Consider the following 15,626-nt stretch of genomic DNA (forward strand, 5'->3'; position numbering starts at 1 on the left):
TATATATATATATATATATATATATATATATGTAGGGACTCCTTCATTTGTTGACCTTGTTTTTTGTGTTAACTTTAAAAACCAATCTCTAACCATTCAATTATTAGATCAATGGTTTAAGTTGATTTTGTTAATTTAGTATTAAAAGTAACTGAAGCAATTAGTAAGGAAGGTGAATAATCATGAACATGGGTAAATTCGAAACAAAACAAATAAAAGAAACTTACCATCATCTTCTTCCCTACAATTACTCTTCTGTTACATTGTAGATGGGTGGTGAAAATACTGAACATATCCATGAACATTTTTAACGTCTGTCATGTTAGTTCACACTCATGTTCACACCTAATGACTAGTCATTCCGAACATGTTAAAGATGAACACGATGGAAGACATAATAAAATGTTCATTACGTCTGGAGGAATAAAATATTTGAAAAGAGCCAAATTTTAGAAACAATGTAACTCCCATGTCAACATTTTCTTACTAATTTCCCCGTATTTATTAAATATTTAATAACCTATTAACCATGAACCAATATGGATTCCTATTGGACTATTTTGATTTGTATGCTAAGAATGGCGACGTAATGTAACAAGAGGTTATATAACATATGGATCGTATATTTAGTCAGTCAGCTGTCCAGCTCTGCTCAACGATCTCTAGTACTCTCCTGTTGTACTCGCGTATATTTTCACTGAATGTTCGTGCAGCCTCTGAATTGGCAGGAGAGTTTGGGTTCGGGTCACAAAGCAACGACTGTTAAAAAAGTCGAACAACTATCATTAGACCATAGTAAATGGAAACGCATCTACAGTATATATTTTGAAGTTCCAATAATCTATGATACTTTAGGGTGCGTTTGGTATCCAGACAGGATATGACATAATAGAACAATTGTCCACCGTTTGGTAAGACAGAACTAGATAAAACGACCAACTTACACATAATAACTTGTTTATATATCTTGATTAATTTATACAGTTAATTAAATTATAATAAAATAAATATTTTTTATAACAAAATATATCATTAGAAAGTTTTCGTCAAAACGATTAAACTGACACCAAAATAAAAGGTTCATGTAGTTTCCAATTTTTATTTTATACATTTTCTATTATTAATATTTAATAAATTACATAAATGAATCAAAATATAGAAACCATATAAAAATAATATTTTGAGGACAGTAAAACGAAAGTTTAAAGAGCATAAAATACAATAAATAAAATGTAAAAAGTGAGGTGTATTTGATGTAGAAAAGAATTAGGTCTTATTTTTATGTTATATTGCTAAATTATAGTCTGTCCCACCTAGTTCCATAAGTGGAACAAGCATGTTCCACACAAAAATTCTGCCAAACGTGGAACAGTGATCCCTTATTTGTCATGTCCAGTGTATCAAACGCAACCTTAATATGGTGCAACTATGATGCATGAAACTTAATGAAAAGGTTACCTGGATGGAGGTAAGAATAGCAGCAACATCATAGATAGGACTCCACTGATTTTGTAAGATGTCCAAGCAGATACTTCCATCGGCATAAACTGTCGGTAATCAAACAGATAATTAATTGCAGCAGATTTTACGTTCTTTAAATAAGTAAGCGGTTATCGTGACCAAAAAATCCAGCCATGGACTATTCGAGTATGCAAACCATATTATATAAGTTTGTACGTTGTCGTACTGGTTGAAGTAAACTACATTTAGCGCACGGAAGTTAGGGAAACATGAAAGAATAGACATACTTCACAATGCATATCAAAGTTAAGATACTTACTGTTTGGGTGGAACATACGAGATACAAATCGCACGGTTGGTGGTTTATTAGGATAATCCTCTGAAAATTGTAGAGCCAATTTGAAAGTACCTGATAGTTTCGATGATACGTTAGCAGATATAAAGACAGAGATACACAACAGTAAAATCTCGAGAGCCAGTCATCGATGACCATTATGCTACTCAAGTAGAAAATAAGCGAACTGATCGTACCTCCATCCCATGGGGTGTCATCCGGACTGCAATAAAGAAGACAAAAAGGCATTACATGTGGTTGCAATACAAATGTACATAAACATGTAAAGTAAAAACAATCAATTGCACCAATCTTATGATATAAAAATTCCCTTGTGGCCACGGAGGTTCAAATGCGGTGGCTCCGGGCTATCTGCAAACCAGGTGGTCGCCCTGGGATTATTCGGCTCGCATAGCGGGTTGGATATCCAGGTTAATAAAAAAATATATATCTGAACTGCTTCATCGCAATTTTATTTATTACCCAAATATTACAGCGTTCCACAGCATTATATTATTGTCTTGGGGTGCTACACTGATTCCTGCAGGAGGATCCTGTTGTAACCTCTTGAAATCCCTCATCAGCCTCTTCCGAGCAGGAGTCGACATTCTAGCCACCTATTACAAAATCAGAAAAACACTCAAATTTTTGCTTCTGCTCTCCGGAGATATGAACACAGACATACTTTGACATAATCAAAAGTCTACGGTACCAATTCTAACCCCCGCCCCCCGGGGGCGACAGGAGTCAAAAGTGGCAAGGGAAGGTAGGGAAGCCGAATCCAAACAGCAGCTTCTCCTTGCGTTTCTACCTACGCTTCCCGGTTATAAGATCTCATACGGAAGAAGAGCCTCTACCGAACAAAGAGTTTTTTGTGTTGCTGTGTTCAAGATCCTCAAACCCCTTATCTTACAAGTTCTGAACAAAATGCCAGTAAGCAACCCGTTAAAGTTGATACGTTTCAAACACCTACTGTCTCAGTATAATAAGGGTGCCTTTGGTACACAAGACATGACAGAACAAGGATCACTGTTCCACATTTGGCAGGACATATATATGGAACAAACTGGAACAGGTGTGTTCGACCCCCGTCCTATAGACCAAGGTAGAATAGACCTATGTTTTACCAATATAACTTTAAAATAAAACCTAATTCTCTTCTAAACATTAAGGGGGTGTTTGGGTAAGCTTTTCAAACTGACTTATTAACTTATTTCAGTTCGGTACCGGAGATAAGTCATTTTGGAGTGTTTGGGTAAAAAAAAAAAAAGTGCTTATACCGGTACCAAACCGGTAATAAGTCATTTTTGATAAGTCAATCCCCCCTGACTTATCAAAATCAACTTATTGCTTTTTGGTAATTTTACATCTATAAGCCAAATTTGCCAAACACTAAAAACCAACTTATCAACTTATTGCTTTTTGGTACCGTTATAAGCTAATCCAAACACTTTTTACAAAACTCCAGTTTGATACCACATAAGTTAATAAGCACTTTTACAAAAAAGCATAAGTTGTTTTAAATAAGCAATCCCAAACACCCCCTAAATAAGTCTTCATCTTTACATTTTATTCATTCTTTAAATTTTATTTTTCGTATTTATGCTTTTAAACTTTCACTTTACTGTCCTCGAAATATTATTTTTATACGTTTTCTATATTTTTAATTTATGTAATTTATTAAATATTAATAATAAGAAAATAATATAGAGAAGGTATAAAATAAAAATTGGAAACTACATAAACTTTTTATTTTTGGTGTCATTTTTAATCCTTTTGACGAAAGCTATCTAATGATATATCTTGTTATAGAAAATATTTATTTTATTATAACTTATTGAATTACATAATTAAACAAAATACATAAACACTCGTTAGGGATAAATTGGTCATTTTATCTAGTCTCTGTCTTAATGGATTTTAAGTTAACAAGCATGACTAGAGGCTGATCTACTTGTTTACTTTCTCCAGACGTATAATAAGCATCAGATGAAGAATTACCAAGCCACTGAACCGGAGACATGAACCTTACAGCCCACAATTGAGTTAGCAGGTAGTTGATACCGATTTCAAACTCTAATTGTTAATCCATTTTGTGGATTTTATATAATCGATGCATCAGTATGATAAAGTAGATTTCCTACAGCAATTATGCAATTATACTAAACTATCATCTTCTGAGACTTGAATTTAAACTTTAAACTCAAATTCCACTGAACCTAACATACTAGATCCCTAAAATTAGGGCTTCATCAACCTAACCACACAACGCCATTCTTTGAGATCACAGTATTCGACAGACTTAACATTACTTAAACCATATGAAGAATCATAAAATCAACGAATTGAAGTCAGGAAACGCCGACTTACCCCTCGTAAGCAAACCCGGCGCTAGGATCTTCTATGTAACCACTGCACACAGCGTGAAATAATACAGAAGTTTAGGTGATAATCTCGATCAGAAGATGGCAAATATCAAATATCAAATGGCAAAGAGAGAGTTCCATGGCTGCAGGGGAGATGAACCAATGGAAACACAGAGGATTGTTAGGCGATGTGCTTGTGTTTCTGTATGATAGGGAGAGAGAGAGAGAGAGAACGTTAATCCTCATTTGATTTTTTAACAAATGTATCGAATTGCAATAACTGATGATGTTCGTTAATAGTTTAATGATTTTAACGACACTCATAATTTATACAGATTTGTTTGAAACAGGCTTATTCAATAAGTGGTTTAGGGGCAGTTTACCATACACTTATCCAGAAAGTACTTATCGATAAATTTAACATTATTATTTACTTACCGGATAAGATTTTAGTCCATCAAAATGGTATCGTAAGATCATAACTTTTCACTCATAACTCGAATCGACATGATTGTTTCTATTGTGTAATAAACATGACATTATACCTTTTTACTCATAATTTGGATCAATATGATTTTTTTATTAAGCTTATTATTCCAAAACTTACACGCTAACAGATATTGGAATTTTACCGAGTAGTCGTGGAATATACATGGTGTAATAGTTGTAAGGCCGTAACTTTTCAGCCATAACTTGGATTGAGATTTTTTTTCCAAGTTGCTTATTTTATTTGAGATCTTACATTTTGGTAAATTTCACTCGTAATTCAGACATAGATGTTTTTCTGAAGTTGCTTGTTTTCCAATAAGGAAAATTGCATAAAAAGTAACGTACTTTAATTTGATTCATATTTTAGGTAACGTACTTTCAAAACTTTCATTTTGGTACCTAAGATGTAATGTTTCAAACATTTAAGTACCGGGTAACCGGTTGAAGCATATCATGCTGATGTAGTGAGGATGTGGTATCTAACTCAGTATTATTTGCTGACGTGATTAGTGACATGCATTTTTTTAATCTAAAATCAGTCTTTCTTTAACCTAAAATTAGTATTAAATCGGTTACTCAGGTACTTAAATGTTTAAAACCTTACATCTTAGATAACAAAACAGAAGTTCTGAAAATACGTTACCTAAAATATAAATCAAGTTAAACTACGTTACTTTTCAAATTTACCCTTTTCAATATTCACATGCTAGAAAAATTGCATGAAAAGTAACGTACTTTAACTTGATTCCTATTTTAAGTAACGTATTTTCAAAACTTTCATTTTGGTACCTAAGATGCAAAGTTTTGAACATTTAAGTATCCGGATAACCGGTTGAAACATTAACCGATTACCATGCTAGTGTGGCGAGTGATGTGGTATCTATTTTTTTAAGTATTAACCGGATACCACATCACTCGCTACATCAGCATGGTAATCAGTCGATGCTTCAACCAGTTACCCAGGTACTTAAATGTTTAAAACTCTACATCTTAGGTATCAAAAAAGAAGTTTTAAAAGTACGTTACATAAAATAGAAATCAAGTTAAAGTACGTTACTTTTTCATCTAACTTTCCCTTGTATAAATTACTAAGTAACATTTGGAACAATTGATTAATATCATAAAAATGCACAAAAATTGGACTTTTTTAGAAATTAAATTTCTATTCAAAATTGTAACATTTTGATCCTCCAAACTACAAACTAAAAATGGTACCACAACATTGATCTTGGAAATCATTTATGCCCATGCTTACATCAAATGCTTGGGCTTGGCTACAATAAAAAAATTAAATAAAAAAAATTAATTTACAAAGTTTTTCTTGAAAGACAATTAATATAACGAACAACGGTTTTTTGTATACTAGCACGGTTTGTCGTGGTTGCATAAGAGCATACCCGCGTAGCGAGTGAGTCGACCCACGGCGGACCCGTCCTTTGCTTGGACCATATGGGTTTTAAGCTCTTTAGCCACTTCTGAATGGTCACCAGATGGTACGAAAAACGCTCCGTTAAGAAAAAGGTCATTCACTGTTCTCCATCTCCAGTTTTTCCACATTTTGAACGGAAAGTGATCTCGATGTGTCACCTTCAATTTTCATATTACATACAAAATAAGAATTAATCACACGAGAATATGTGGTACCCTGTTATAACATGTATTAGGGAGAAATAAGGATTAATCATGTACCTCTTTTGCGTGGACGTTGTCGGAGGCTCGAAATCGGTTGCCCTGGCTGATGATCGTTGGGTTCATGCTTCCGCCGATAGCGTACATTTCCCATTTGTTGTAGTCGTTGTTAACAACGTGAAAGAATCCCCATCGGCATCTCGGCATCCTCTGCACCAATCCTTTTCCAAACCGGTTAAACGCCACCGTCACTTGCATAATCTCATCCCCGGTGAACTGATCGTTCGCCCCTAACAACATCACCTGTTACAGCATCACTTGTTACTACCAAGGTCAATCAAACAAGAATACCATATATCAGATCGAAAAATTGGTTTCTTACGTCGTTATGATAGTTGAATTTGCAATTAGAGATGGTTAAAGCCGTGCTAGCCATGATCGCATCGATTAGCCCATCCGCACAATGATCAAGCGAGACATGATCGACCCACACCTTGCTCGCACCAAAGATCGAGATCCCATCGCCATCGCTGGCGGTTCTTAACCCGAAATGGGCTAATGAATCTCGGACCATCCCTCCTTTTTTTGGCACAATATGGTGGATATGGATCCCGTGAACGATAATATTATGAACGAACTGCATTGTGAGCCCGGCACCATATGCGATTTGGACGTTAGCCCCTCGACCGTCGATGGTCTTATCGTTGTTAATCATAAGTTCTTCCTTAAGTTGGATCACCATAGACGTCTCAAAGATGATCCAAAGTGGTTCGTCTTGGATGACTGCATACCGAAGGGTTCCTTTCTTTGGAGTCACAACATCAAGGTCTGAGCTATCGGTTACCACATAGATTCGACCACGCATGCCGCCAATGGTGTGCTCACCGAACCCACGTGCACATTTGGCTAATGCTTGCCGGTCTTTCGCCCAATTCCTATTGCACCTCCAACATCTATCTATCGGGTTCGTAGCCATGCATGCACCACGACCATGACCACGACCATGAGCATGACCACGACCACCACCACCACCACGGCCCCCCAGGTTCCTCCTCGTTGAATTCGTCTCCAACAAAGACCTGAGAACAGAAGTAAACGGTTAACTAAAACCATATTGGCTTTCAGAATATGTATAATCCCATTAAATTATTCTAAAAAAAACCCTTGATGAAAGAACGAAAGTTCCAACATCTATTGAAGAACAATGATCTAAATCTAGCTGATATGGGATTCTACCGAAGGCGATTTACACAACTTACTCATGAACTTCTTTACTGAATCTGATAACGGCCGATTCGGGGTGAGGATTATACGCTTTTATGGCGGCCCTGGTGGCGTTGTGAGCGCGTTCTTGCATGAAGCCGTCTAATTGTGCGTCATTACATGAACTTTGTCTCATTGTTCCAGCCAAAACGGCTGGAACAATGATGACAAAAACCAAGACGAAGAAAGGCATGGAATTGGTGTTTCTTTTCGTCATGGAATAATAATAAGGGAACCACTGGGGAAACCGAACCACAGTGATTCGCCTTTGTGGCTTCTTTCAGGGATCCAATCGTTCGTACCAAAATATTTATATACGATAAGTTAACTCGTGGACTACCAAAAAAGTATCTCGATAGATAAATGTATGCCAAGAGAAATCTATGGTCAAACCAAATTACTAAAATTAGTAATATTTCGTGTTTTAATTGTATTTGATATCTGAACCGTTAAATTCCTGGATCAAAGCCTAATGTTACATATGTATACTTGTACTATAAATTTTTTAGAGTGATATTACGTGCAAACGAAACCTTGTGACCTCAAATTCCCGAATCTCTCCGATTCTTTTCTCCTAAAATTCCTTGTCTCCGTGTCTTTCTGGGGTTTATATAAAACGGAATAAAACTGTTTCTTTTTAATTCAATAAATCTTTGATCCACAAAAACCAACTATGTGAGAGATATATAAAAACTGAAAATACGTAACTAAGAAACAAAAGAAATACGAAAAAAGATGACACCAATTCTTCGTATTCGGGTTCTTCCGGTCGCCGTCGTGTGGTTTGTGATCGTCCTCCCGGTTATCTTTGCAGGAGATCAAGATCCCGGACACATTGCGGAACTTGATGATTTTCTGAAAGATCGAGAATATAAAGCCATCTTAGAAGCTATGAAATCATATAAACCCCAACCGGAGAAAGTTACCGCAACATTAAGCAAAGAAATTAACGAGTGGGTAATTCTGTCTTCTTTACCATCGTTAGATTTGTACATTGTTATGTATTTAGTATTCGGCAGAATCATGTTCGTTAGATGTTATTTAAAAAGATATTGATGATATATAGTTTCCGTAGGTTTGATTGAAATGAAATAAAATGAATTTTTATTGACTATTTATAAATTTTAACAATAGTTTCTATTACTTGTAAAGGTCGTTGCAAGATGATCATAAGGCTCCAAGAAAGCAACTAAAAGAACCAACCACTCGAAAATGACACAAGTTCTTTGATTTTGAAGAAACGTATCCTCACATTGGAGTTATTTTTCGTTTTATTTATCAATGTTACTTATACAGTAAAGATATGTAGAATCTCATTTAGTTTTTTTCTTTTATTGTAATTCCAAATAAATTAGATGCATGTATCGTGTTTTTGTTTTTGTTTTTGTTTTTGTTAGATTCATAATTTTATCATCTAATATCGCAACACATATTATTTTTGTGATTTTTAGTCTTGGCTTGTTCTTTTGGGACGTATTCGGAGAATCATGTATCGTAAAAGTTCATTTACATCAAAGGGTCTTTGACCTAGCAATATTCAGGTTACTGGTAAAGTCCAGTCTTCCAAAAAGTCAATGGTTCAAACCTCATCAAAGGTAAAGAAGATGTAGAAGTTTATTTGCACATGTACTTCTAAAAGAAGTTCATCAAAGTTGGACGCTTTATTTTCTAAAAGAAGTTCATCGAAGTTGGACGCTTTATTTTTAGAAGTAATGACGTTGGAGGCATAACCGTGGATGCATAAAAACTGGTTAGGACCAATTCTCGAGTCGGATCCAAATCAATCATTGGTTACGGTGCGGTCCTTAAGTTGAAAACAAAGACTGATTTGGACCGATGGTCCTGACTCCCGACTGTTTTTCATCAGGACCGATTTAATTTAATTCACTTAATAGTCATGAACTTTTCCAAAAAGTTTGCAAGGTTTCCATAACTGTCAAAGCAGGCCCCTCTACTTTATATTTGTCCAATTTCACACCAACATAATAAATAAAGTTTCTTTTTAGTTTTTTCTATTCAATGGTTATTACAAATTATGAAACAAATGTTTATCAAATTAATATCTGAAAATAACAAATGGTAATATATGTGTTTCTTAATTGGGAATAGAATTTACCTGCCATTGTGTAGCTCTGTTGATAATGGGTCGGAACGACTTCACTCAAATAGCATTATTACAAACCCGTGGTCATAATGCTTCCCAGACCTTGTAGTCGTTGCCCTCAGCAGCCAAACACCATTTCGACGATTGGAGTTCATAGTCACCTGGTCCAATCTTCATCGCCAACTTTTCATCAACAATTGCAGCATAAACATCACGTTCCGCCTTGATGATTTCAACCTATATATATGTCAGAAATATCCATGTGTCACATACATTACAACTTCACATGTGAATAATTAGATGTTGTAATATATTTATACGCTTACGGTGCTACGACAATGGATCTTGTTGCGGTTCCTGATGGAGATGAGTGCAGATATTCGGGATTTGTAGTCCGAAAAAATATGATCATAGAAGACCGATGGTGTTCCAGGGTGAGTTAGTATGTAAGCATATCCTTGCATCTCCTTTCCACCAGGAAATCTCCAATGACCCTGGGTCGAACCCGTATCATGGTTTTCTATGAAGGTAACCGCACGAGACGGCCACCACCCGACAACGCCTGGAGGTTTCCCCTTCGAATCTGATAATCTCCAATATTCACATCTTTCAAGTGCCTATATATATGGAACAAAATTATGAAATCAAATCCAAACTGGTAAAGAAATACTAGTATCTGGAAAGGAAGGAAAATACTTACGGAATGAAGAATTCCTTTTGTTGTGACATCGAAAGCCCCAGCGGTTCCGTTAGTGGCATTAATCCAGTCGATAATTCTCTGTCGATGGGTATCTTGATTGTGATCCATTTCACCATATGTGTAATTTAGAGAATCCCAATACTCGCCAACCGCAAAGTAAGGCTCACTTGCTTCCATGTAGTCTTTTACATAACCACCCCAAAATCCTCTCACAAAATCAAGCCTCCATCCATCATATCCGATTTCCTTCCTACAAAATGCCGAGAATATAACATAACTAGACATGAACTGCATGTTATTTCTTTTTCTGCTTTACAATTAAATTTCTCAAGTTTTAACTTTCTTCTGTTGGCATCACCTAAAAATATTGGAGACTACTGATATTGTTGGATACTGATATTGTTGGATATTATTAGGATGAAAAGGTTCAAGATTTTTTAGTTCCACATGGGTGGGAAATTAATTGGGACCTTTTCGGCTTTATATGTAAACTCAATCTTACTTTAGTTTTACCCGGAGGCTGAGCCTATCTCTTTAGGCATGTTGGGTTCGAGTTAAAGATCACAAAAGGGTCCTACATTAAAGAACAAAAGCGTCAAATAATACCAAAATAGAAGAAGGTTAGGCTGACTAACCTTAGCCAACATAGCCATTCCTTAAGATCTTTCCTCACAAAGTCTTGAGAATGATCAATATTTGGAGCAGCATGGAAATTATCTCCACTACTCTTATTGCCTCGACCCTACAACATACAAGAGGAACTTCAGATACCTAGAAATGTATGCTTACAAGTTACAATAAGGGTACTATTTGACGGTTTAACCATGTGTATACTGATACCAAACAGGATGAAGATATAAAATACTATTGGAGCATTTATAGTGGAAGTGTAATTGACAAGGGATTGCGTCGTTTATGCTGGTATATGAAAAAGGAACTCCAAAAAGATGAGAGAAAAACAGTTCTCTGCAAGTAATATTGTTACTTCTTGGCATTACATAGCTAAATGCAAAACACAACCACCAAAAGTAATACAGAAGCGAAAAACGATATCTGGAAAAAGTACTTATACCTGAAAATGGGGATCATCACCAACAACTGCGCGATCATCCCAACCCAAACGACCGCCAAAAATATTCCAAACACCATTTTGATTCTGATGATGTGCACAACGATGGTTTATGACCGCATCCCCTAGAACTCTGATACCAACTTCATGGAATTTATTGACAAGAGCTTTCAACTCATCAACATGTCCATACCTGATCAATACATCAAAATATACCGAGACCCTTGAAATTAAATTAATATCGTTCGGCCATCCAAACAAGGAAAATAATTAACATTGTGATCCGGCCATCTGAAACTAATGGCATTATATATTCATACACACTATATGTATATATAACCACCAACTTCATTGAAACCTTAAGTTGTTAGAAAGAAGTACCTGGAGTTCAAATTATATAGATCCTTTGGCATGTAGCCTTCAGGGGAGATAGATTCAGTAGGTGGGGGTAACCAAACAATGGTAAAGCCAAGTGATGACAACTCAGCAACTTTATCATGTAGTTCCATATACCATCTTCTAGATTTGTGGGACTCCCAATTGAATCCCTGACATAAAATTTCGAAACCTGAACCCGTTCCTGAACTTATTTTTAAAGGGAGTTCTGCTTCCTTGGATTCTGATACAGTTTTCTCTGTAAAAGATGGAATAGAACTTCTAAAAATACTGTAGGCTTCGGCAGCTAACTTTTCGATCTCACGAAGAATGCTTTCTTGTGTTTCTATGCTTTTTGTTTTTCGGCTCTTTTCTGAGGAAATGCCAGTTACCAGGTGTCTTATTTCATTGATGATTTCATCTGTACTTGCAGAAACTTCTTGACTTACTTCTACATGCTCCCCTGATTCTAGTGAAGAATCTATTTTCGCACTTTTGGGCATGTTCTCCTCTCCCAAATGTTCTAGTTTCTCAAAGCTTCTTTCGTTTGGCATGGGTATGTAAAAATCATCCCCCATAAAATTTAGCCATGTGTTATTGTTTGTTTTCAGCACAAAAAGAAATCCTTCAATTCCTTCATCAAGTGGAAATAATCCAGAGCAGCCACATCCACCTTCTTTTTGCTGCAAAGAACAAGCAATTAACATATAGCAAATAAGTAGAGTAATAAAATCCTGTGTGCGCCTCAAGTTTAGCTAGGTTTTGCATTAAATGCAAAGTGTTCACATGGTCATGCCTTAAGTTGTTCCACAGGTTTCAGACTAGATATGAAGCATGTAATGTAACTCTGTTCGACCATAATTAAGAAAATACTCCAATGATCTTGCCGGAGGAATCCGTCCTCTTTCCAAAAAAAAAACTCCAGTGACTGGTAATTTTCTAGTACTACAACAAATGAAGATTACATTATTGGCTCTTCATCAACTTTTGACCCTTGTTTCATTAGATGAAAAACACAGAAGATTATGCACAATGATGAAACATTTTGACTTTCTTAAGCAGAAGGAACACACAAATACGTAAGCATATACAACTATATACGCATACATGAAGTAAAGGGCGCAGATACTATCACCACCCATAATCTGCCATTAACTCTGCATATTTGAGAACAGTGCAAGTATGAATGAGAAGAGGATACCTGCAACTGAGTCTGCAAAGCCTTAGTCTTATATGCTGATGTTTTAGCTGGGTATGATCCCGTTGGAATTTCCCACTTTTTACTCGCATCCTTACAGACCCCCCAATGAACAACAACATCACCAGGAATATCTGTCTCTATATGTAGAAGATTATTAGCCGCCTCAGGACATCTCTTTATGCAAACACTAATGGAGTTGTCAACCAAAGTTTGTTTTACAATGTCATGTTCCTCGTAGAAACTCCGAAGATCCCTCTTCTTCTGAGCAGATTCTTTTGAGTTGCTATCTCTATTTCCATCCTCAGAAGCACCATTTGATTTCAGCAACATGTTAGATAGCTGTCCCAAAGTCCCTGGTTCAATTGAAATAGATCGATCAGTCAGCTTGTTGCTAGTTCTTATAAGTAAGAAATGTGGAGATGAAAAATGAGAAGAAAAAAAAAGGTTGATTTAAAGATCAATGTGCAATTGGCATTGAATAAAAGTATTTCACACAACCTGGCCATATGGAAAATTCCTGTTTAGTTCCTATATTATTGCCATCATCATCAGATAAATTTGTAAGTGGCACCTTAAAATCTCTCCCTTTGAGCTGATAGCAAGATCCAGTTTCTTCATCCTGAATCAATGGAAATCTCCCAAAGGCATGAAAAATAATAAAATTACTGCAAAGCTCAAGTATCAAATTTTTATATAACCCCAAAGGGGCTGTCCTGGAAGTCAATCCCCTGGGGCCTTGTGTCCAGCGTGGTATGAGGTCTGAAGTTCGATTCCTTTTAGATGCTATCAATTCTTTTTAGGACCTCACGCATTGGCTGGAATCCCTAAAATTCGCCTATGTGGCGGAGACACTTGTAATGAACCTCGAGGACTACTCAGGCCAAAGAGTGTCGGATACCACGGTTTAAAAAAAAAATAAAGTTTCTAAATAGGAAATAGAAATTCTTAACAGTTAGCAACTAAAAGTAATACCCTTAACACAAAATTTATAGCTGCAATTGAACTTTTAGTGTTGAAATCGATCTTCACTTCATATATGAAGCCTGCTTCAGTATCTGTCAATTTTTTCAAAGGGGTATCTATTGCGTAGTCCTGAAAAGACGATGCACCATCCATAATACTATGACCAACCATAAAAATGCACCGACAAAAAAATGAATCAGACAAATTCAATACCTTAATGGGAACAGAGCCCAGAGGTATCATCTCAACAGGAGGCTGATCCCAATCACTGTGGACATTGAATAACAGAGTACGGAAATTACCACAATGTTGTAAAGATGACAAAGGTTCTTAAACCAATATACCACAGTGAAAACCATGATCAGCACCACTGGAAATTCTAGAAACATGAAGTAACACACTTTAACTAAGGAGATATCATAATCAAGATCATAGTAGATAAGCATATTGGCCAATCAAGAAGAATACAATTGCCTCTTCTATATTAGATTATTTATACATGAATATCTAAATTTGTATTTAAGCATGTTAAAGGTACTGAAACTCACAATCAAAGCAAAAACTGTAGGAAAATGGAAGAAAAGAAAAAACCTCACTAGTCACTACATGATCAAGCTAGCAAACCTGCCAATGTCGTTAACATAATTAATTCCCCAGTGAAGGACCCATTTCCCTGGAAGATTGCATGCTACAACAAGCTGGAAATTCTCTTCATCCTTACCACAATCTAATCTGACTAATATCTTTCCTTCTACCTGACATTGATGTGGAACAATTAATACCCCATGAAAAGTAAACGTAGAGCAAGCTGCTAATTACAGGAATATACAAGACAACCGAAACAATACGCATGATTACAGATAGATCACTTAGGTGCCGTTTGATATTGACTTAACAAGCTTAATGGGTTTATATCACTCATCAATCCAGTACGCTGAAATCAAAGAGTGGGTATTTCGAGTTGAACATGTTTATATCACTAATTAATCCAGTTGAACATGTTTATATCACTCATCAATCCAGATTGATGTCAAAATCAAAATGTAGGTATTTCGGGTTGAACATGTTTATATATCACTTATCAATCCACTGCCTATAACAAAACCTATAGCAAGGGATTTGCGTTGTGAGTCGATCCGATCAACTCTATAACGTTCACACCGCCGACCACAAGACTTTTTTTGGAGTCGCATTACATCCACCTAGGGAAAATATAATATAAATAGTTACGAAGTTGCAGTACATCGAAGAGCACAATGCAACTTTCAAGGATCTCAACTGTCGCCTCTAATCCAACACTTTTTCTCCACTTAATAGACTAATAGTTAATCCAACAAAAGTACACAAATAAACATATGTATATGTATAGTATACCGATCGAGTAACTAACCTTTTCGGTACGTTGCAATGAAAATGTTTTGTGGAATATGACGTCAGCGGAGTCGCATGTAGTGGCGGAGCTATTAGATGACGCTCTAACGGTGATATTCAGAACCCTAGAATTAGCAGGCCTGAAGTTGCAGAGTTTGGCGCCATTTGCGATCAAACAATTCCTTCTCTTCCAGGTGTAATACAAAGAAGCTCGTTTATGTTTTTCAGATTCCATTAGAAACTTAGGTGTTTTCCGACGATAATGACGGTGGAGAATAGCCTGAAGAGGGACCGTCGCCAT

General features: G+C 36.1%; 3 protein-coding genes across 5 annotated transcripts; all 3 read right to left on the reverse strand.

Moving 5' to 3' along the window:
• Nucleotides 1-457: 457 nt before the first annotated feature.
• Nucleotides 458-4,378, reverse strand: LOC112525274 (ubiquitin-conjugating enzyme E2 2-like). 3 transcript variants are annotated; one of them, XM_025135327.1, is made up of 6 exons: nucleotides 4,166-4,378; nucleotides 2,279-2,412; nucleotides 1,993-2,018; nucleotides 1,799-1,870; nucleotides 1,459-1,547; nucleotides 458-759 (listed from the first exon to the last, which is right to left on the reverse strand). In XM_025135327.1, exons 2-6 carry the CDS (start codon nucleotides 2,401-2,403, stop codon nucleotides 631-633), a joined length of 441 nt encoding a protein of 146 aa, XP_024991095.1. In that variant the 5' UTR covers nucleotides 2,404-2,412; nucleotides 4,166-4,378; the 3' UTR covers nucleotides 458-630. The 3 variants fall into 3 exon arrangements, with proteins under 3 accessions (XP_024991095.1, XP_024991096.1, XP_024991094.1); XM_025135328.1 differs by having other exon boundaries at nucleotides 458-716; nucleotides 1,781-1,870; XM_025135326.1 differs by having other exon boundaries at nucleotides 1,781-1,870.
• Nucleotides 4,379-6,012: 1,634 nt separating this feature from the next.
• Nucleotides 6,013-7,759, reverse strand: LOC112524291 (pectate lyase-like). Its single transcript, XM_025134060.1, has 4 exons — nucleotides 7,539-7,759; nucleotides 6,662-7,358; nucleotides 6,340-6,582; nucleotides 6,013-6,237 (listed from the first exon to the last, which is right to left on the reverse strand). The coding sequence occupies exons 1-4, from the start codon at nucleotides 7,757-7,759 to the stop codon at nucleotides 6,013-6,015; spliced, it is 1,386 nt and encodes a 461-aa protein (XP_024989828.1).
• A 1,926-nt stretch (nucleotides 7,760-9,685) lies between these two features.
• Nucleotides 9,686-15,626, reverse strand: LOC112524511 (alpha-amylase 3, chloroplastic-like). Its single transcript, XM_025134359.1, has 12 exons — nucleotides 15,345-15,626; nucleotides 14,579-14,709; nucleotides 14,168-14,222; nucleotides 13,964-14,083; nucleotides 13,490-13,610; nucleotides 12,992-13,344; nucleotides 11,797-12,473; nucleotides 11,419-11,608; nucleotides 10,982-11,088; nucleotides 10,347-10,596; nucleotides 9,973-10,263; nucleotides 9,686-9,883 (listed from the first exon to the last, which is right to left on the reverse strand). The coding sequence occupies exons 1-12, from the start codon at nucleotides 15,624-15,626 to the stop codon at nucleotides 9,731-9,733; spliced, it is 2,730 nt and encodes a 909-aa protein (XP_024990127.1). The 3' UTR covers nucleotides 9,686-9,730.

Source organism: Cynara cardunculus, assembly GCF_001531365.2.
Source record: "Cynara cardunculus var. scolymus isolate 2C chromosome LG 13, CcrdV1, whole genome shotgun sequence".
Lineage (NCBI taxonomy): Eukaryota > Viridiplantae > Streptophyta > Magnoliopsida > Asterales > Asteraceae > Cynara > Cynara cardunculus.

Coding starts and splice junctions, on each gene's coding strand:
- LOC112524511 (XM_025134359.1), bottom strand. CDS start 15,626: ATGGCGACGGTCCCTCTTCAGGCTATTCTCCACCGTCATTATCGTCGG. Junction 11,609..11,796: donor CTATATAATTTGAACTCCAG/GTACTTCTTTCT, acceptor TGTATTGATCAG/GTATGGACATGTTGATGAGT. Junction 10,264..10,346: donor CAAAAGGAATTCTTCATTCC/GTAAGTATTTTC, acceptor CCATATATATAG/GCACTTGAAAGATGTGAATA.
- LOC112524291 (XM_025134060.1), bottom strand. CDS start 7,759: ATGACGAAAAGAAACACCAATTCCATGCCTTTCTTCGTCTTGGTTTTT. Junction 6,583..6,661: donor AATTCAACTATCATAACGAC/GTAAGAAACCAA, acceptor ATGCTGTAACAG/GTGATGTTGTTAGGGGCGAA. Junction 6,238..6,339: donor ACAACGTCCACGCAAAAGAG/GTACATGATTAA, acceptor TGAAAATTGAAG/GTGACACATCGAGATCACTT.
- LOC112525274 (XM_025135326.1), bottom strand. CDS start 2,403: ATGTCGACTCCTGCTCGGAAGAGGCTGATGAGGGATTTCAAGAGGTTA. Junction 1,871..1,992: donor TGACACCCCATGGGATGGAG/GTACGATCAGTT, acceptor CGAAACTATCAG/GTACTTTCAAATTGGCTCTA. Junction 1,548..1,780: donor TCGTATGTTCCACCCAAACA/GTAAGTATCTTA, acceptor GATTACCGACAG/TTTATGCCGATGGAAGTATC.